General features: G+C 36.9%; 1 protein-coding gene across 5 annotated transcripts in view; it reads left to right on the plus strand.

Moving 5' to 3' along the window:
* Positions 1–19,147, plus strand: part of SLC25A21 (solute carrier family 25 member 21) — a 314,802-nt gene extending 295,655 nt beyond the window's left edge. For all 5 annotated transcript variants that reach the window (XM_070755370.1, XM_070755380.1, XM_070755396.1 and 2 more), the window contains 5 exons: positions 40–147; positions 8,077–8,241; positions 11,234–11,415; positions 16,466–16,518; positions 17,469–19,147. In XM_070755370.1, the coding sequence (XP_070611471.1) occupies positions 40–147; positions 8,077–8,241; positions 11,234–11,415; positions 16,466–16,518; positions 17,469–17,530 (570 nt within the window). In that variant the 3' untranslated portion in view covers positions 17,531–19,147. The remainder of the gene's footprint in view (positions 1–39; positions 148–8,076; positions 8,242–11,233; positions 11,416–16,465; positions 16,519–17,468) is intronic.
* Positions 19,148–22,907: the final 3,760 nt, after the last annotated feature.

Genomic DNA, 22,907 nt, shown 5'->3' on the forward strand with positions numbered 1-22,907 from the left:
ACCATAGCACATGAAAACTGATTGATTTAACTCTTTTAGACGTTTGCCGTTGCGGGCTTGGGATCCGGGCTAACAGAAGCAGTTGTGGTTAACCCTTTTGAAGTAGTCAAGGTTAGCCTCCAGGCGAATCGGGATGCTTTCAAAGAGGTACAGTAACTGGAATGTGTTTTTTTTTAAATATGGTGGGGAATGGGACTGCTGAATTGTATGTATATATCTTCATTAAGCTCTGGGGAGAGGGGATTTCTTGAGTTGGTTAAAAATAAGTGGTGATCCCAGGGTAAGTGTTGTCCCATCAAAATACATGACAAATCAAATACAATATATGATAAAATAAACTGGGTGGGAGGGGAAAGGGGGATTTTTAGGAATGAATCCCAAATAATTTAAGATTATGTTTTGCTATAATTTTTTTTAAAAATGCATTTCAGATTCTCTCAAAAGAGGGACCAGGAGGAAAGCATGGAAAAGGAGGGAAATGCTTTTTTCCCCTCCTAACTTATCTTGCTAAGTCCTTGTTGTACTTTAGCGAAGTATATGATAAAATAAACTGGAGGGGAGGAGAGAGGCTTCAAAATTTTGTGATGGAGTTTCTAAAAACCTCTCAGTATAATAAAAAATGAAAATATTGGAAAGAAGAGTTAGAAGTTTAATTGTATTAGCCTGAGTAAACTATCATATTTCTTGGGCAATAGGTGATGTTCGATATCTATGAGAATCGGGGGGGAGACACCTATGGGAATCGAGGGAGGATGGGACTCTGTCATGTAACCCATTCGTGGATATGAGTGTGTGAAATCATTGAAGAGATTGCCTCTGCTGGCCAGTTCCCCTGATTCATTAACATCTGTAGATATAATGAACAAATGTACGTTCGGAGGGGGCATCTGTATGCCAGATGTAATAATAATAATAATATAATAATAATAATAATAATTTATTAGATTTGTATGCCACCCCCCTCCAAAGACTTGGGGCAGCTCACAACAGTAATAAAAACAGTATAACAATGGGACAAATCTAATAATAAAAATATATAAAAACCCCAATAATTAAAAACCATACAGCACATACACACCAAACATGAAATATAAAAAGTCTGGGGGAGATGTCTTAGTTCCCCCATGCCTTGCGATATAGGTGGGTCTTGAGTAACTTGCGAAAGACAAGGAGGGTGGGGGCTGTTCTAATCTCCGGGGGGGGTTGATTCCAGAGGGCCGGGGCCACCACAGAGAAGGCTCTTCTCCTGGGGCCCGCCAAACGACATTTTTTGGTCGATGGGACCCGGAGAAGGCCAACTCTGTGGGACCTTATTGGCCGCTGGGATTCGTGCGGTAGAAGGCGGTTCTAGAGGTATTCTGATCCAATGCCATGTAGGGCTTTAAAGGTCATTACCAACACTAATAAATAATAATACAACAATAATAAATTCTTATATGCTTAATAAGAATAGTTTCTATACTTGTACTGTTTTATTCTTATTTGTGGCCACCCAACATAAGTAGAACCAAACATACATGGTTGATTTATCTCTGCACATATTCACCCCATCAAATTTATCCAATAATTGATCAGTAAACTTGGGGGGAAAGCCTTCTATTTTTTTCAACCCTGTATGCGTGATCACACATAACAATAATTTAGTAATTATATATTTAAGCACTAGACTAAACAGAGAGGTAGTTTGGTGTAGCAGTTATGGCACCAGGCTAGAGACTAGGAAACTCTGTGGGTTCTAGTCCTGGTTAGGAACAAAAAACCAGTTGGCTGAGCTGGAACCAGTCACTCTCGCTCTCTAAATAAACCATTAGGAAGCTGACAATAGCAAACCACTTCTGAAATCTTCCCAAGAAAACTGCAGGGACATCTCTGGGCAATTACCAAGTGTCAATGATGATTGTGAGAAAAGTACCATTTTAAAATAAGACCAATTAAACAGATTTGAAATGCGCTTTCTATATGTATTTAAAAGCCTGGGAATTCTCAGTTGAGATTATAGTCAGTCAGTCAGTCAGTCAGTCAGTCAGCCTCTTTGAGCAATAAATATGTCTTCTCACAAGCTACTGTTAAGTTTCCTGAATTTTAAATATAAAGCTACATGACATAATAAGGAGGGTGAAGGCTTTGTTCCATCCTCTTCCGCCTACAATTCTTATTTAGTAAAAAAAAAATTCAGATATTTCGTTTGTCCATCAATGTTTTCCTCATCTAAACCATATATAAATATTTTAATTTTATTTTTTCAGATACTGTTCTAATATTGTTTGAAGGTCAAGTTTGCCATATCTATGAGTGATACTCACTTTGGGATGAAATGCCCCTTTGGCATGACTACCTTCAGAAATGAGATTTCCCTCCTTACTCTTACAATAGAGGAGATAATTAAGTGCCCTCTCTAGTCCATTTTCACTCTTGCAGATGGGACCAGGCATGGGACCAGAATACCTCCGAGACTGCCTTCTGCCGCATGAATCCCAGCAACTGGTCAGGTCCCAGAGAGTCGGCCTTCTCCAGGTTCCATCAATTAGACAATGTCATTTGGTGGGACCTAGGGGGAGAGCCTTCTTTGTGGGGGCCCCGGCCCTCTGAAATCAGCTCCGCACGGATATTCGTACTGCCCCCACCCACCTCATCTTACGGAAGAGTCTGAAGACTCATTTATTCCTCCAGGCCTGGGGCCATTAGATTATTGTCCCATGGCCAATGAATGTGATGAGAGAATGTTGAATGAATGGAATGATTGTTTTTTTTATGCTTTTTTGGAGTTTTAGATTTTTAATTAATTGGATTCAAGATACAGTGGTACCTCAAGATACGAACCCCTCGTCTTACGAACAACTCGTGATACGAACCCGGGGTTCAGAAAAAATTTGCCTCTTCTTACGAACTTTTTTCGAGTTACGAACCGGCATTCGGAGACTGCTGGGAAGCCGCGCGGCTGTTTTAAAAGGTGACAGCCGGGCGGCGGGGCTTCCCAGAAGCCTCCCGAACGCCGGTTCGTAACTCGAACAAAGTTCGTAAGAAGAGGCAAAATTTTTCTGAACCCCGGGTTCAGTTCGGGAGGTTGCTGGGAAGCCCCCCAGCCCGGCTGTCACCTTTTAAAACAGTCGCGCCGCTTCCCAGCTGTCTCCCGAAGCCGAACGCGAAAGTTCGGCTTTGGCGTTTGGCTTCAGGAGACAGCTGGGAAGCGGCGCGGCTGTTTTAAAAGGTCGCAGCCGGCCTGGGGGGCTTCCCAGCACCCCCCCGAACCCTGAACCCGGGTTCGGGGGGGTTCTGGGAAGCCCCCCAGGCTGGCTGCGACCTTTTAAAAGAGCCGCGCCGCTTCCCATCTGTCTCCTGAAGCCGAACGGCAAAGCCAAACTTCCGCGTTCGGCTTCAGGAGACAGCTGGGAAGCGGCACGGCTGTTTTAAAATGTCGCAGCCGGCCTGGGGGGCCTCCCAGCACCCCCCAAACTCGGGTTCAGGGGGATGCTGGGAAGCCCCCCAGGCCGGCTGTCACCTTTTAAAACAGCCGCGCGGCTTCCCAGCAGTCGCCGAAAGCCGGTTTTTTGCGGGGGTTTTTTTGGTTGCACGGATTAATTGACTTTACATTGTTTCCTATGGGAAACAATGTTTCGTCTTACGAACCTTTCGTCTTACGAACCTCCTCCTTGCACCAATTAAGTTCGTATCATGAGGTATTACTGTATTGTATATTGTTTATTATATGTTGTGAGCCATATAGGAAATCCATATAGAAATTAAATAAACAAACAAACAAAACAAAAATAAGTAAGTAAATAAGTAAGTAAGTAAATAAATAAATAAATAAATAAATAAATAAATAAAAGTTGTACTTCCAAAGCTATTCAGAAGTATTCCCAGCACAAGTCCCACAATTTTCTACCAAACTTAATTATTAAAAATATACTCTATTTGGGGTTGCAGATTTAAGCTACAATATAATACAGTGACACATGCCAAGGTGACATATTGAAATAGTTGCAAAGATCTTTTCACCTCAGAAGTTCTGCAAGTGCATTTATGATTTAGGAACATTCAGAAACTCACAGGGGAAACTTCACAACCCTCTTCTGAAACTTAATAATTCTGCTGTTCTTCATGATTTCTCTACAGGGTTCTTAAGTAAATAAACATGGTGTTTGACTTCAAATGCAATAGAAATGAATCTCTCTGTGAACAATACGTCTTGACATGTTTGAATATGTTCAAGAATTTTCTAAAGAAAAGGAAAGAGAGATAAGTGGTAGAAAATCCTTTCCTAATTTTTTTAATTTAAAAAGTGCGAGCACAGTTTATCGAAGGTCATGGTAATTGGCAAGGTAGTTTTGCTGGCTTAAATTTTACAAAATTCACTTAATAAGAATATGTAATTTAATAAAAAGTAATCCACAAATGCATTGACAAGCAAAATGATGAATATACTAAGGGTCATTTTTTTTTTCTCTTGCTGAACTCAGAAAAATGAATAGTACAATCCGGACTAGATTAAAATTTGTCAGTAGGGTCCTCCGTTAAGTTCATAATTAAATTAGTACCAAAAACTCAAATTTATTGTTTTCTGATTCATATGTTTCAAGATGTGCTAAATGCTTAAGTGTACTTTCTCTAGCAATTCTCCGCAACACTTAAATATGATCATAGCAATATAATTTGTATGCCGCCTCGGGTTTTCGGAGAGGGGCGACATACAAATCTAATAAATTATTATTATTATTATTATTATTATTATTATTATTATTATTATTATTATCATCATCATCATCATCATCATCATCACCATCATCATCATATTTATTTATTTGTTTATTTGTTTATTTATTTATTTATTTATTTATTAAATTTGTATGATGCCCCTCTCCGTAGACTTGGGGCGGCTCACAGCAGTGATAGAAACAATGTACAATACAAATCTAATAATACGAAGTTAAAAACCCATAATTTAAAAAACATGCACACAACACACCATACATAAATTATATAGGCCTGGGGAAGATATTTCAATTCCTCCATGCCTGACAGCAGAGGTGGGTTTTGAGAAGTTTACGAAAGGCAAGGAGGGTGGGGGCAATTCTGATCTCTGGGGGGAGTTGGTTCCAGAGGGCCGGGGCCGCCACAGAGAAGGCTCTTCCCCTGGGTCCCGCCAAATGACATTGTTTAGTCGACGGGACCCGGAGAAGGCCAACTCTGTGGGACCTAATCGGTTGCTGGGATTCATGCAGCAGAAGGTGGTCCCAGAGATATTCTGGTCCGATGCCATGAAGGGCTTTATAGGTCATAACCAACACTTTGAATTGTGACCGGAAATTGATAGGCAACCAATGCAGACTGCGGATCATTATCATTATCATTAGCATTATTATTATTGCTATAATGGGACTATGTGAATTCCTCTAGAGCCGTGATGGCAGAGTGATCAAAGTGGCCAAAGTGTGACCGAAGTGGCACGTGGAGTCATGTTGCCTGGCACGCACAGCATCACCCATTTCTGTTCTGGGTTTCTGGTGCACCTGCACACACAATGATCAGCTGGCCTTTGTGCAAATGACAGTGCTAGAAACCAGAAGAGCTGATCTTCCATTTTCCGTTATGAGTATGCGCGCCAATCAGCTGATCAGTGTATGCTCATGCGTGGCAGGAACTGGAAGACTTGCTGACCAGAGGTTCATTTTCCAGTGCATGCATGCATGCTCCCTGGGCAGCTCCTCTTCCTGGTTGCAGCTCAGACGAGCATGCGAAATGCTCTCTTTTCAGCACTTGGTACCCCACGCGCTCTCTTTTGCCATCACTGCTCTAGAAGTTCAAAACAATATACTACAAATGGGATTCCCTCTTTCAAATGGATAACTTAGAGTCTCCCTCAAACTTAGTTTGACTCCTCATAACTACATAAAGACATCCTTGTAGTTCTCCTGACAGTAGAACCGCCATGACCTTCCATTACTACCTCCTGTGGTGCATTTTTTACTTCTCAATTTGATCTACAACCTTAGTATTCCATGATAATCATCTATCCAGTGGAACGAATCTGATCCTTCATAGCTTTTTCAAAATCAGCCAAAATTAGCAGGATGCTGCCAGTTGCTGTCACTCTTTGAAACAGAGATAGCTTGAATTGAGAGTTTCTGGTTTAAATTCATGGCTCAACTAATGGTGAGCTTCCATAACTAAATCAAAATGTCCTCTCTCTGGGTCTAGTCAACAGGATATTAACTTCTTTACACTTTTTTTTACCAGTTCAAGTTATAAATACCTGGCAAATGTATTTAAATAAAAATGAAGCAATAGATTAAAAGAATATCCAACCTATCTGTCACCTGAATAAGCAGAAACCAGATGACTTTGATACGGCAAGATTCATTGGGGTGATTTATTTCAATATGACATTTTAATGACATTTTGTCATTAAACAAATGAATACATGATGACATTAGCATCGTTTAAAGAGGTGTAGTCAAAATGGTCTTTATTTCCCTGTACAAGCATCATTGTGACAATCATGTTTTGCCTTTCTAATTAAATATTTGATTACACAAATATAACTTTAGTGAACAACAAAACTAAGCAAATAAATAGAGAAAAATATTTAATTTGGGGCTAGACAATTATAAAAAAAAATCTTCCACACCAATCCATTGGCTTGAGTTGGAAGTTTGAAAGCTTAAGGACCTAGATACTCTATCAGTATGATGTATAAGCTTCCTTGCTGGGGAAATACAGGAAAGAATATGCAGGCAGCCATATGTGGACTTCAGAAGTAGGTTCCTCCTGATTTTTGCCAGTTCTTTTAGAACTGGTAACTTGGTAGCTTGGGTTGCTAGAACCGGCAGTGACCCGGGCCTACCATGCCCCTGAGCCTGTTCTCCCTATGGTGCCACCATCTTGTTTTTAACTTCTGAGCATGTGCAGAAGTTTTTTTAAAGTACTGTGCATGCACGCATGACACGTGCACCCACGCAGCTCACCCTTGAGCAAACCGGCAGATGGGGAAGCCAGAACCCACCCCTGGTGGACTTGCAAAGTAGTCTCTAGATTAGATGGCCCAACTTGCACAGCAAGTTATATATGCCCACTTGGAGTAAACCTGGACTTGGACATGCATGAGGCATTAGCCAAAATATGCCCCAACTCAGCTTTATTGTTTTTATTGTTAGCAGGAATGCTACATGGAGCACAGGTGCAACTGGGTTTGAATGCATGCTGAACCTTTTTCCAAAAGGCAACTGGACTTTTTTTTGTTTTTGTTTTTCCTTTGAAAATGTTTTTGTTTCTCATCCAAGAAGCTTCTTCAGTTCTTGGATGAGAAACAAAAATGTTTTCAAAGGGAAAAAACAAAGCCCAGCTTCCTTTGCCAATTGGAACATACAAGGAATAAAACAAGGAATAAATGGTGAATAGGATAGGTTAAAGAAGGATATGAATGAAAGTCCCATAGATAATTTGCCTGGCTGTGAAATTAAGAGAAAGGGAAGTATCTACATGAAAGTAATCTTGCTTTGTCTAATATACAGGGAAGTAAAGGTATAGGTTTTAATGAAAAGCTGACGTGCACATTGGATTATTTTGGATATACATGAAATCAGAATCCACTGACTCATAATATTCAATGTTACAGTCTTCTAAAGGTTACTAAAAGAACAAAAGATGAAGTTGGTAGAAACTGCAAGGTCTGGATAAATTATATCAAGGAGGAAAAATGTTAGGAATTCAAAATGAAAAAATTTAAATTAGAAAGTAAGGGGAAAAAAGATGGAACACTTCAGAAACCCACAAATGAATGAGGATAATTGAACAGAACTTCTTAGTAAAAGTTGTATTTGTTTTACATACATAGTGTAAGCATAAATCTATTTATATGTACATAGGAAAAGAATGAATAAAAAACATAATTGATTTCATTGCTCATGAGAAAAAATTAAAAATAATGAGTGAAAGATACAAGACTCTACTAAGACTGGAGAGATCCAAATTCAAGTCTGTTCCTAGCCAAGGAAACTCACTTGAGTGATTTAAGCCAGTTATGCAAACTATTGAAATATTTATAGAGTGGTTTTGTCTTTTGCTTTATTTCTATAGCAACCGTCCACCTTTGCTAAAGCTCGCCAAATTATTCAGGCCAATGGGTGGGGTCTGAGTGGACTCAACAAAGGCCTGTCTGCTACTTTGGGACGACATGGAGTTTTTAATATGATCTATTTTGGATTCTACTTCAATGTGAAAAACATCATTCCTGCCAATAAGGTATGTATATTATTTTAAAAAATTTTCCTGATCTATCTAAGATACAGATAGTTTTCAATTTTTTTTAAACAGTTGAAAAAGCTGAGAATGCTACAGGTGAGATCCAAATCTTTCCATAACTTCCATTTTTCCAAAGCTGGAAACCTATGGACCTTCCAAAGGGAACAATAGTGGTCCCATGTCTTACATTTAGACCCAAGATCCCGGTGACTGACTCTTCCCCCAGGCCCTGGACCAAGAAGTGATTTGAATCCACTGTTTAAACTGATATTTTAGCCCCAACATGATCATTTATTACTTATTCTCGTACTGGCTGTTATTACTTCTTTTAACTTCCTGTAAACCTCCCAAGGACATCAGCAAGTGAGCAGGCTTGAAAATTAAAATTATAATGATAGCTAACATAAAACAAACATGTTGAAGACATTTAGTTGGCTATACTTGGAAGTACAGTGTTGATGTAAGAGGGCAAATGGCTTTTCTTAAGGCTACAGAGTGCATATGTGACAGAGGTGGACTTTTTAAAAACTGCACTATAGTATTTTTATTTTATTTTTATTTATTCTATTTTTATGCCACCCTTCTCCTTAGACTCAGGGAAGCTTACAACATGTTAGCAATAGCACTTTTTAATAGAGCCAGCATATTGCCCCCACAATCCGGGTCCTCATTTTTACCCACCTCGGAAGGATGGAAGGATGCGTCAACCTTGAGCCGGTGATGAAATTTAAACCGCTGACCTACAGATGTACAGTTAGCTTCAATGGCCTGCAGTACAGAACTCTACCTGCTGCGCCACTTACATAAGATAAGTTAACGTACCTGTGAACAAATGGATTTCATCGGAGGCACAAATGAGTACATCAAACAAATGTTACCTAATGTTCGAACTCCAAAACTTGGCCCTTTAACCTGTAACTGCATTGTGTTATATTTATTTATTTTTTTGTTTTATTTGACTTCCGTACCGCCCAATCGAATGGGACTATGTCTACCAGAATAATTAAACTGTTGCTATGTTCACAAAGGAACATAAACAGGCGGAGGTAGGACCTCCGTATAGGAAGAGTTCGAAAGTAGGTAGTATATGTGAATCTTAAAAACTAGATTTGCATTGAAACTATGTCACCATGAGACAGGGCATTAAAACTTGAGTCCTGGAAATACAAATTCCAGTACTGATGATCCAATTGTATGTTTCTTTGAGACATTTCCAAGCCCAAAAGTTACTAATACCATTTGTATGATATGAAAATTATATTTGGTTTGAACTTCAAGGATTGTCATGTATTTGTTCAGCTTTTGAGAATTGAGAAGCACATCAAATCTGGCATCCTCCTCTATGAAGCTGCTCTAAGATTTTTCTTTTGTTTGGTGCCCTGCGGTTACTATGGACTGCAACTGTCATCAGCTGCAATAAATATGGGCAATGTGAGGGCAATGTGACTAGAAAGTCTATCCATCTGGCAAGGCTGGGAAAGATTGCATTGAAGGACCTTCATTCAGCAAATTGCCCCATACATTTGTAAGACATGTAGGGCCTTTTCGGTACTTGCATGGCACAAAATGGAAAAAGAATTTTTTAAAGTTGTATAATAGGCTCCACAGGAAATTTAGCATAACAGAATTCACTTTAAGTTTCCAGTATTCACACACTTGAGATGAAAACTTTTATTAATTTTACTCTCACTAAACTAATGTAGGTAGGAAGATGTATTCCAGCGGCCAGTTAGGTCCCACAGAGTCGGCCTTCTCCAAGTCCCATCGGCCAGAAAATGTTGACTGGTGGGGCCTAGGGGAAGAGCCTTCTCTGTGGCAGCCCCGGCCCTCAGGAACAAACTCCAGAGATACGTACCGTCCCCTCCCTCCTGGTCTTTCGCAAAGCCTTAAAAACCTACCTTTGCCAGCAGGCATTGGGGGCCGTGAGTGATGAGACTATATCCGGCCGATATGATATATGATTGGATTGGATGAATGTATGTGAGTGTTCATGGGGGTTTTAAAAAATATTCTTAGCAAATTTTCATATTTTAGAGATATTATATTTCTTATATATTGCTATATTAATGTTGTATGCCACCCTGAGTCGCCTCGAGAAGGGTGGCATAAAAATCAAATCAAATCAATCAATCAATCAATCAATAAAATCTGAGAAAGCATGAAATGTTGAATTGGGTCAGCACATGCAAAAAGTTGTGGTTTCAAGATTGGCTTTATGGTACAGCTAGTTTCTGAATTTTTCAAAGCAGGGCAAAATTGTGGTCTTTGGACAAAATGTTTTGTACATTCTTCAGCCAATTAGCTTTGTGAATTACTACTGTTCTTGATAAAAGAAGGGCATAGAAATCTGCCCTGCAATTCTGCCCTTGCTGGATTGTTAATAGCAGGAAACCAGGCCTCCTTGCTACAGTTTAGCTACTCGCAAAGCTAAATGTTTTTTTTTTTTTAAACCCGGAGGAGGAAGGCAGCAGACTGAGATTAGCCTTTATTTAATTTAGCATTTGGGGGTCCAATGCACAAGTAGGCTTCATGGTGGAAGTGGCTGTCATTTGTAAAATATTCTGGCCAATTAGCTAATAGTGTGCTTAGATTTCTCCCGTTTTGATACAGTAATACTAAGTACATTGTGAAGCCCAATTATACAAATCATCCCCATATGCCGTACTGGTCTTGCTTTTATGAACTGTGTTTATAAATCCTGTGTGAGGAAATGTGTACTCCAGCAATTTAGACCATGTGTAAAAACATAGCCAATCGAATTGTCAGGAAAAGGAGCCCTGGCATTGGAAGTCCTAATGCGTTCCACTAGAATAGCAGGAGTGCAAGTTTTCTGATTAAATGCATATTATTTCATAGTCTTTAAGCAATTGAGGTGCTTCTGTTCTGATTTTAACTTGGTTCATTTTATATCAGTCATTCACTACCCCCAACCCATCATTTTTTCTGCCTCGTCTCTCAGCTATTTTGTTGTTTTGATTGTTTGTTTATCCAGGATCCAACATTGGAGTTTCTCAGAAAATTTGGAATTGGGCTAGCCTCAGGAACAATAGCCTCAATTATTAACATCCCTTTTGATGTTGCAAAGAGTAGGATTCAAGGACCGCAGCCTGTGCCCGGAGAAATCAAGTACAGGACCTGTTTTAAAACGATGGCAACTGTTTATAAAGAAGAAGGGTAAAGTATTCATTTCAGTAGTAAATATCTAGAACTCTGACTTGTTCATAAGATCATATTGCAGATCCGCAACGTGCAACATTGCAGTTTTCATCAGGTCCTTAAAAATCTCTCTGCATAGAATTTGTATATTTGTATTGTATATCAAATATCAGACCAGAATATCTCCGGGACCGCCTTCTGCCGCACGAATCCCAGTGACCAGTTAGGTCTCACAGAGTTGGCCTTCTCCTGATCCCATCGACTAAACAATGTAATCTGGCAGGACCCTTCTCTGTGGCGGCCCCGACCCTCTGGAACCAACTCCCCCCAGAGATTAGGATTGCCCCCACCCTCCTTGCCTTTCATAAACTCCTCAAAACCCACCTCTGCCATCAGGCATGGGGGAATTGAGACTTCTCCCCCAGGCCTATATAGTTTATGCATGGTATGTTTGTGTGTATGTCTTGCTTTTTAAATAAGGGTTTTTTGGATATTTTAAATATTAGATTTGTTATACATTGTTTTTATTATTGCTGTAACACACACCCCTCCGAGTCTACGGAGAGGGGCAGCATACAAATCTAATTAATAATAATAATAATAATAATAATAATAATAAATATTTTCAAAGCTTCACAATTAACGAATCCTCAGAGAGGGGCGGCATACAAATCCAATAAAATAAATAAATAAAATAAATAAATTCCAAATGCACATATGAAATTAAAAGAGAATTCTTCTTTAGCCTGAGTTTTCTGAATTTCAATTTAACAAATTTCTTATTATATTGTTCTGAAAAGACTCCAGTGTTCTACACCAGGCCATTCAATTTATGCACCTTAATGTCAATTGATGTATTGGGGCAAGAGTGGGCTTCCCTCCCCCAACATCAAGGTAGCCTCCTATATTTAATTGTTTCAATTGTAAATACTAAAAACATTCTGCTTGCCCAAATTGAGATTGAGGAAAGACAGCTTGTCAATATCTTTCAAAATGGAGAAAAGCATACAGAGATTTATGCAAATTCTCTTTGAAAGGGGGTTAGTGGAGGCCAAAATACAACAGTGTTTGGTTTTAAGCAGACCTAGAGGTCACAATGAAAACTGTCGGTTGATGAGATCTCGATTATTTCTGGGTGCAAATTATACAGAATGAATAGAAAAAGCTCTTTCATATATCATAAAGGGTTTTGCATGAGACTTCAGAAGAATCAAAGTCATCCTAGGAACGACGTCAGAGAGTGCCACACTTCCTCCCATGTTTCTAACTTTCTGCAATTTTTTAATAAGTATTCTATCCTAGCCTGTAGAGCAGTGATGGCGAACATTTTTGGCTCGGGTGCCAAAAGGATGTGCACGCATGTGATAGTGTGAGCTTGCATGCCCACACTCATACTGCAGTGCCCTTCCCCTGTGCATGCGCACAACTCCCGCACTTTCCCCCCCACATGCAAACAATCTCCCACACTGTCCTCCCCTTACTTGTTGTGGTTAGCTCTGGCCCAGCTCCTGCCCCAAGGAATGTGCAGGTGGATGTGGGGAAGTCTCCTCTGACCAAGGAAGCCTGAGTGACAGGGAGGAGAAGAGTTTGGCAGACAGTCCAACTCTGGATTCTGAACAAGAATTAATGACACATCCACACATGCGTAGAGTGGTGCATAGGAAGCAACAACTAAAGGATTATTACAAGAGAAAATGAGGCCACCTGTGGTTGGGTGGGGCTGTTGTAATTAGTGCTGCTGCTATAAATAGCAGCATGTGGGTTTGGCCGTTGTGAAGAATTATCTGATCGTTGTGTTTCATGAATGTCTTGCTGACTCCGGCTTTGTTTGTTGACTTTTCACCACTTTGAAACCAAAGCAGAGCAAAGTGTGTTTCACTTCATGGAAGAAGGGCTGTGACTTTCTTCACAGCTGCAAGCTACGTACTTACGAACTGATAAGGGACTTGTACAAACTACCAGGTTGTTTTGGGACGAGTGCTCTTTGCAATACAAAAAGAGTGCTTAGTTTATTTTGAATTTTGTGATAAAGAACATTGTTTTGAATTTTCAAACATGTGTGTGAAATTTGTACCTTTGAATTTTTGGGAGGCTCCTATCAGAGAGTCTGGCAGAACATTACTGAAGCCTCTGGGCTTACAGAGGCCCATTGGGCTGTTTTTCACCCTTCCCAGCATTCCTGAAGCCTGGAGAGAGCAAAAATGGCTGAAAAGAAGTCCAAAAATCAGTTGGCTATGTGCTGGAACTGACATAGGGCAGCGGCTCACATGACCTCAGATATTTATAATTTTATTTATTTATTTGTTTGTTTTGTCAAGTACATATTGGAGGTATGTAAAGATATAATAATATTCATATACCTGATATTAGTAAGAAGAAAATAAAAAGAAAAAAATAAGAAGAAACATTAGATATGATAATATTTATATGCCTGGTACTAGTAAAAAATAAAAGAAACATTAGGACAGGGGACAGAAGGCACACTGGTGCCACCTCTGGCCCCATGCCATAGATTTGCCATCACCGCTATAGAGGAATGAGAATGCAACATCTGCTTGTTATACAGTTAATCAGGGACATGATATTAATGAATTCAGGGCATCAATATAGCACCAGGATTCCAAACTTCGTGTATGCAAATAGTCTTAAAGTGAGAACTCAATCACAACATAGCTAAAGGAGAGCCATTAGAATTGTACAGGTTTGTACAACTGTAATGCTTTCAACCTTGCATGAAGACACTATTCCCTAAAATAAAGTATCTGTTGTTTTTTCAAAGAAGTATATATGCCAGCTAAGTTCAAGTTTTGGTGCAAGCAGACTGATGGGCTGTTAAGAAAACCCGATCGAGAGAGCATGGTCAACGCTGCGGTGAGATGGCTTCTCCTTCACCCTCGCAGGGGGATGCCGAATCCCTGTTGTTGGGAGGTGCTGATTCCTGTCAGATCACCCCAAAACCTCCCTGGAGTAGGGGTGAAAAAAGGGTCTTTGTCTCCTGTCGTTTTGGGGGCTGGCACGCCCCGCAACAGATAGAGCTGCGACGTCAATCGGCATTGGGTGAAACGACTACTTGCTGGGAAGATAGGATTTGAAGCGTCAGAGTCATATGGAAGGAGAAGAAACATAAGCTTTTGTGCTGGAGGTTGAGAAGAATAAAAGCCTGTTGGAAAGGGTGAGCGATTTTGCCAGAGGGGATCTTGATTTGGCTTTTTAAAAAATCTCTTTGTTTCAGAAGTTGGGCGGAAGTGGAAATGGCTGTGGCTCTACTATTTTTGGACATATTATTCGACACTTAAATGAACTTTAAAATTTATTTAAAAACCCAAGAACTTTACAAATTGTTTTTATCTGTGGAAGTTGGAAACAGAAGACTGGATTTTCAGAATTAGCATAATTTAAATCTCAAAGTGATTATAGAAGCCAGAATTGAAGAACTGGGAGTAACCGTGATTGCATATTGATAACATCTGCTGATGAAGTTGAGGCAATATTTGTTTGGACTTGTTGTTCACTGAATTTGTCCTTGATGCAATGAGGCTGGGCAGATTGTTTTCCTGTTATAAGTGATAAAGAGGAACTGAAAAACAAATAGAAAGAGAACATCTTGGGCTTGACCTTTATTTGAACTCGGAAAGGGTGAGAAGGAAAGAAGGATATAATCTGTTTTTTGAAAAATTTGGCTTCTGGATGTTATAAAGGTTAATTGGATATTTTGATAAAACTTTTTGATACATTAACTTTGCAAAAGATGGAAGACATAGAGATTTGTTCAAGGATATACTTAAAGAGATCCAGGAATGGAAAGAAGAAATCAGAAATGAAAACACCTTTTTTATACTGAAAGCTCACAGCAAGACTGTAGTAAAATTGAAGGGGAAGAAGAAAAGAGTCCTCAACAACTGGAATTGAATGAGCAACAGAGAAATGGAAATAGAAAAGTATCACCGGAGAGGCATTCCCAAAAGGAACTGATTAAAGGACACAGCATTAATGAAATAGTGTTTTTTAGAAATGAATTGGAAAATGGTTTGATTGAAGGACAGGTTGATGGGTTTGACGGTCATGATGATTTAAGCACTACTTTAAGCACTAAGAAAATAAAGAATAGATATGACCTGACACCCCAGAAATGGCAGAGTAAGCAAGAAGTCAGAATGACAATGAAAAAAGTTATATATTTTGGTAAAAAGGGAGGCAAAGATAAAATATATGGGTTTAAAATCATAAAAAAATAAAAGCCTTGAGGATTGGCAAAGAGGAGGGATGACAGATTATTAAATATGTATTAACTATGAAATGATGTAGTTAGATTAATTAGGTGTTGTTTTTAAGATATTTTTCAAGTTATTACATTTTATTGAATTATAGAATTATATAGAAATAGATAGATATATTTTGATTATTGGATTATTGAAATTATTGGGAAAGACTGACAATGAAGTGATAAATATTTGAATAATAATTGATTATGATTTCAAATGAAATATGATTATATTAAGATGATTATTAATTGAAGATTTAAAATAATGATTTGGTTAATTTTTATATTGTTATAACACTGGTATAATAATAGAGTTTGGTTTTCTTTTTGTTTATTTGGCTTTCCCCCCTTTTTTTTCTTTGCTCTTTTCTTTCCCTTTTTAAAACTCTAATTTCTCTTTTTTATTATTCGTAGTTGATAAAGTCTTTTTTCATGTAAGGGTTTTGGAGAATACATAAGAAGAATGAGTAGGCACTATGGCATATCTAAAGTATTAAAGAAGAATAATATTATTTTAATAGGGTTTAAAAGAAATTAAGCTTGAATTCATGTAGACGAAAATTAGGTATCTAGATGACAAAATTATATGTCAAGATTGGGTGGGTTGGATTGATTAATTTGGAACTAATAACTTTTGGGGGGGGGAGATTAACTATAAAGAATGTACTAACTTGATACAATTTTTATTATAATATGAAAATATTTCTAAATGTATTGAAGATGTTTGTATGGAGAATTTTTTTAAAAAAATTACCCTAAAAGAAAATCTGATCAATGTAACTGACATTTTTCATTGCTTTTCTTCAGATTTCTAGCTTTGTACAAAGGCTTGGTTCCCAAGGTCATGAGGCTAGGACCAGGTAATTATGTTCTCATTCACTATTGATGCTATCATTAATAGCCTCTGCGAGTCTCTGGAGAAGGGCGGCATACTAATCTAGTGCTGTAAGTAAGTAAGTAAGTAAGTAAGTAAGTAAGTAAGTAAGTAAGTAAGTAAGTAAGTAAATTTATTTATTTATTTATTTATTTATTTATTTATTTATTTATTTATTTATTTATTTATTAGATTTGTATGCCGCCCCTTTCCGTAGACTCGGGGCGGCTCACAACACAATAAAACAGTTCATGACAAATCTAATAATTTACAATTTAAAGTATTTTTAAAAACCCATTATTAAGCAAACATACATACAAACATACCATACATGAATTGTATAGGCCCGGGGGAGATATCTCAGTTCCCCCATGCCTGACGACAAAGGTATATACAGTTATACCTTGGTTCTCAACTGCTTTGAAACTTATCAAATTTGGTACTCAACACATTAGTGGAGAGTGGAACTCATATGAATATTCTTATGCTGGTTGACCACTATGGTCATTAGACTTATGCTGTGGACTTAAGAAAACTTTGCTGCATTTGGATGGCTTCTCCCTTGTAGTACATACACATTGTGTGTATAATAAATATTGTGTGTACAAAGTTCTGCACCAAAATGTGGTATGTGTTAAAGTGAAAGCAATTGAAAGGAAAAAAACATGAAAACCTATTTGATTTTCCATCACAAATATTCATGATTCAAGTAAGCATAGAAAAATTGCCTTTTGTATTTTAGTTTTTAAAATAATACATAATCTAATGTTCTGCATTTATTATACAGATTCCCATCAAATTACCAGCTTCGGCAAGAGCCAAACATTACTTTGTTTCCAAATAATTTAAACAGATTGGTAGAGAAAAGTCATAATTCCTTCCATGATGTGTCACTTCTTAAATTATGTACATTAAAAAAAACCCTTTCTTTTCTAGGTGGTGCAGTGATGCTGCTGGTTTACGAATACGTTTACGGGTGGCTTCAAGAAAACTGGTGACCAAAAGTATTAATTTCAAACTGAAAATAATGTAAAACAATCCCCATGAAGTTAAAAAAAATTGTGCCTCAGCATTTATAGACTTAAAAAATGCAAGGAGAATTGTGCAATGGTGGAAAATGAATGGTCTTGGTTATTGAAGGTATTTTGTATTCTTTACAAAATATACAATATTTGCAAAGTATATTGAAGAATGGTAAATATTCTTCAGGAAAAAAAGTTGATATATATGGGATAGGTATGCAAATACCTATTCCACTAAGTATTTTAAAAGAATATAATGTATGACTCTCAAGCAAATTAAAAGTGTTAATTTGAACTATCTCATTGATTGAACGAACCTATTTTTTAAAATGCCTGTCTAAAAACCAGGAGATTGTAAGTTCTAGTTTCATCTTAGCCATGAAAGTCGGCTGGGTGGCATTAGGCCAGTCACTTTCTCTCACCCAATTCACTTCATTCTTATGGGGAAAAATAGAAGGAGAAAAGGATGTTTGTCGCCCTGTGTTATTTATAAAAATAACAAAGACAGGGAATAAACAAACAAACAAATAATATATTATAAAGTTGTTATAAACTGAAATATTGATTTTAGAGTCCAGTCTTATATTCAGTACTTATATTAGTACTTCCTGAGTGGTGATGAGGACAGTTAAACTGAGAACTGAGTCCCACTAAATTTAACTTCACCACATATTTGGTGAAGTAAACAACTCACTATATCTGGGCTATCAGATTTGGGCTTCAAAAATTCAGTTGACCACTAAATAGCACCAAATAGTTGGATGGAGTTCTCAACTACCTGTAACTCTATTACTGATTGTAATATTAATGTCCTCTTTACCAAATTAGTTGTATTACATGCTATTAGTTGAATTTCTATTGAAGATTACTCCAAAAATTGACCTGATAAAATAAATTAATGTTTCTTATCCTTCTTGAAGTTGGACAATCAAATGATTTATTCATTCTGCACCAACTATGCTCAGTTCATGTCAGTTCATGTTTTACTCAATTTGAAGTACCGTACTTCAGGGTTTTAAAATTCTAAACATTATCATTTGGTATTTTAAAATTATTTTAGAAGATCCTACTTACTTCCCCACTGTTATGACCTTTAAAGTAAACAGCCATTAGAGACACGTCCTTCTCAGTTGTAACCCCTATGTTTCAAATTTCCTCTGTTCATATTACTAGTTTATAATGCAAACTACATTCAAAAGACTATAATGCTGAAAGATGGCAATGAAATATAGATTTAAAAAATGATTGCTAAAAATTTCAAAGAAAACTGAGAATCATAATTGAATTCTCTTTTTAAAAAGTAACATTTTTATGATGATGTTTGAGGCATATTATGTGCACAACAGCTGGAGATATCTTAGTATTTTTAAAGATATTTGGGTTGACATAATCATGTAAAAAAATTGCCTAGATTATATTAAACTGGCTTTTTAAAAATGTTCATAGCAAGTTGATGTCAACAAAATGCTTTGTTATGCTAAGTGTTTCCAATGCAGGAAATAAACATCTTCAGAGGAAATCTGATATTTCTCTATTTTGTTGTTGCTGTTAATTTAGCCTGTTCAAAATTCAAAAATAAAATACATTTACATACATAGCTTTTTCTGTACTTTGTTTACAACATATCTTTAAGTATATTTTCAACTTCAGCTTTCAGTCGAATAAAATAATTTGATAGTTAATAATTTAATTCTAAATAAATGTTATTTTTAATGATTAAAAAGACTTGCTTTTTTGCCTGAGCCTATAACCTTTGCAGAATGTGATAGAAAACCATGATTAGTATTAACCATATTGTTTAGATATAAATCTAACTTCTTTCAGTAGGATGACTTTTTAATATAATAATTTTATTAGAAATTACAATTAAAAAATTAAAAATGCAAACTAAAAAAATAAAAAAATAAAAATAGTGCAGAAAATAAAGAATAAGGATGCAATAAAGAAAAAGAAAAGAAATACACTGCTCAAAAAGAAATAAAGGGAACACTTAAACAACACAATATAACTCCAAGTAAATCAAACTTCTGTGAAATCAAACTGTCCACTTAGGAAGCAATACTGATTGACAATTCATTTCATATTCTGTGGTGCACATTCAACTTTGTACAGAACAAAGTATTCAATGAGGATATTTCATTCATTCAGATCTAGAATGTGTTGAGTGTTCCCTTTATTTTTTTGAACAGCATATATTCAACAAGTATAAAAATTTTAGTAACTTGCAGTGTCATCATTTTTAAAATACAATAAATGATCTTCTCTTCCAATATTAGATCTCTTATCTATATAGGTAGTCCTAACTTACAACAGTTCATTTAGTGACCGTTCAAAGTTATAACAGCACTCTAAAAAATGACTTTTGACTATTTTTCACACTTATGACAATTGCAGCACCCCATGGTCAGATGATTTACATTCAGATGCTTGACCACTGGTTTACATTTATGAGTCGTGTGATTCCCCTTTTGTTACCTTTTGACAGATAAATTCAATGAGAAATCAGATTCACTTAATAACCATATTGTTAATATAACAACTGCAGTAATTCACTTAACAAATGAGGCAAGAAAAGTCATAAAATGGGATAATACTAAACAAATTTCTCACTTAACAACATAAATTTTGGGCTCAATTGTGGTCGTAAGTTGAGGACTACCTGATTAAAAAAACCTTAAACCCTCATTCTTCAGTACTGGTCAGCAAATGTACATTAAGGACAGTGATGGGCTCCTACGGGAACGGTCAGGAACGCAGTTCTGGTAGCAAAATTTAGAGCTCCACCCCAGAGCACCCAATTGGTAGTAAAATTTGGTAGTAAAAATTTTGGTAGCCCATCACTTCAAATATTGTTTTAATGTCCCAGAATTTGATATTTTTTTTCAATATTTTGTTCTTTCCCACAAAACTCTTCAAAGTTTTAACCATTCTCTTTAGTATATCCAATATAGGAAAATTATCTCGGTCACTTTCTTGTTTTGTTATTTATATGTACCTTTAATTATGAAGACACCAGCTGACTTTTTTTATATCTGCTGGTAACATGACATTTTTTCCACAATATTCATGTAGCTTATCGTTTTTAAATCCACTTTCTGATCAGTTTCATTTTTGTCCAGTAATTATTCCTGTTCCATTACATCTTTAATTGTAACCTTTTTAGCTCCTTTTAGTTCCATCTAATGTCCAATCTTTATCCTATGATGATTTTAAACAGAAGTCAAAACAAAAATATTTCCCCACATGAAGGATTCTTATAATTAAGTCCAAATTCATATTTCAAATCTATCCCGACCCTTAGTCCATTTGTATCTTTCCAAAATCAAAGTCCTAACTACCCTTTTGCTGTTTATTCCCAAACATTTAAATTCTTAAACTGGTATTTTAAGTTTATTTTGCTAATGATTGAAACTTATCTGGATCTATAAAAGCTGCTAATTCAAAGATTCCTATAGAGTCTGTAAAAATGAAAAACGTAGTTTGAGGAAAATTGACTTTCCCTCATCTTCCACAGCTCCAAATTGACAAGAGACTTCTGTCTTGCAATCTCCATGCAAGGATCAAGTGCATGGAACACTTATGGGCAATTTCAAGTCCACTCTTCCTCCTAAAAGGGATTACAAAGATCCAGTCTACTTGCTGGCTTTTTATTCTGTCAAGGTCATTGAATCCAGTTTCAATAGAGTCATCTTCTGTTCCCCATTTCTTCCCCTGAGGTTCCTTTCAACAAGATTCCCAGGTCAGCATCCTAATCAAAATTATATATACTGCTTAAAAAAAATAAACACTTAAACAACACAATATAACGCCAAGTAAATGAAACTTCCGTGAAATCAAACTGTCCACATAGGAAGCAACACTGATTGACAAAGCAATTTCACATGTTATCAGCACATTCAACTTTGTTTAGAACAAAAGTATTCAGTGAGGATATTTCATTCATTCAGATCCAGGATGTTTCATTTGAGTGTTCCCTTTATTTTTTGAGCAGTATATTTTGTGAATGGAAAAAACAATTATTCTAAAATCAGTTGGTGGCAAGAAGAACTATCAGCATTGATTCTTTTCAACCATTAGTGTAGTATTTCATCATATTCTTTATTGCAGGCAGGAGTCACAAGATTTTACAAATTAAGTATTAACAAATTGGGGTGCAGCCAAGAAAGTCCCTGTAGCTGTCCCCATTTCCATTTTCAATTAGGAAGAACATGTAGATGAGTTCTATTTCTATTGTGGACTGAAGGGTGAGAAAGGGCTGAAGCATGTATCAGAAAGTATAAATTGCTTCACCTAATGTGCTTTAGGTATGTATGAAATCAGAATCCATTGCCTAACAACATTCCATGTTACACTCCAATAAACGTTGCTACTGGAAAAACAAGGTATAAATTTGTGGAAAAATGTGCAAACTCTGGATAAACACTACCAAAGAGAGAAACTATATTAGGTGACATGAATAGGGTAGGAATGAAAATGAGAAAAAATGATGGGGGGGAATCCAGACACCTAACAATGAAGGCAATAATACTAAGATTTTTATGGTTAGACACTGGGAAAGTGATATGTGAGTAGTAGTATTAAGACTCAGGGACACATATGCTACACACATTTCCATGTCCACCTAATCTCATTCTTGAAGTTGGAGAAAATAAGTTCCTTGTAACTACAAGTGGTCCTAGTAAACAGATGTGTAGCTCCAGCTGAAAAAACATATTCCATGCTTACTCAACAAGGTTTAAATATGTGCCCACATTTTTCTACAGCATCATCTTGTGCCAAATTTGACACTTAAGTATTTCAGAAAGCTTTAAAAGGAGAGTATGTCATACATGTAGCAATGTTCACCTTTTACCTCCTTTGAAATTACAATTTATATGTAGTCCACTTTTCTTATTATTTTTCCAACCAGCATCAAGTCCCAAGAGAGTTTCAAAGCTAAGTGATTTGCGCATAAGCCCCAAATCCTAGGTTGCAATTCTATCCTATACTTATTTGGCCTACTGAAATTCCACTGAATTCAGTGAGGTTTATGTATGTGTGTAGGCACAGGGGAGATTGCACTGTTATATCACTTTTTTCAACCATGCAAAATGTGCAGGCGCATGCTTCTGCCACATGAATCATTTCTCTTTATGCTTGAGCATGAAACTAGATTTAATGTTTCCAATTATAAAAAAAGAAAGAGAGCTCAGTGGTCCAACATTTGCACAGAGTGTAGAATTCAGCAAGTCCAAACTCTGGAATCTGCAGCAAATAACAGACATGACCACTGGCTACATGAGGCCTCAAAAACGTTTTTGCTAACCAAAGAAAAAAGTGTTAGAGTGGATTTTAAAACCTCAGTTCTGTGGCT

This window comes from Erythrolamprus reginae, chromosome 1 (assembly GCF_031021105.1).
Source record: "Erythrolamprus reginae isolate rEryReg1 chromosome 1, rEryReg1.hap1, whole genome shotgun sequence".
Taxonomy (NCBI): domain Eukaryota; kingdom Metazoa; phylum Chordata; class Lepidosauria; order Squamata; family Dipsadidae; genus Erythrolamprus; species Erythrolamprus reginae.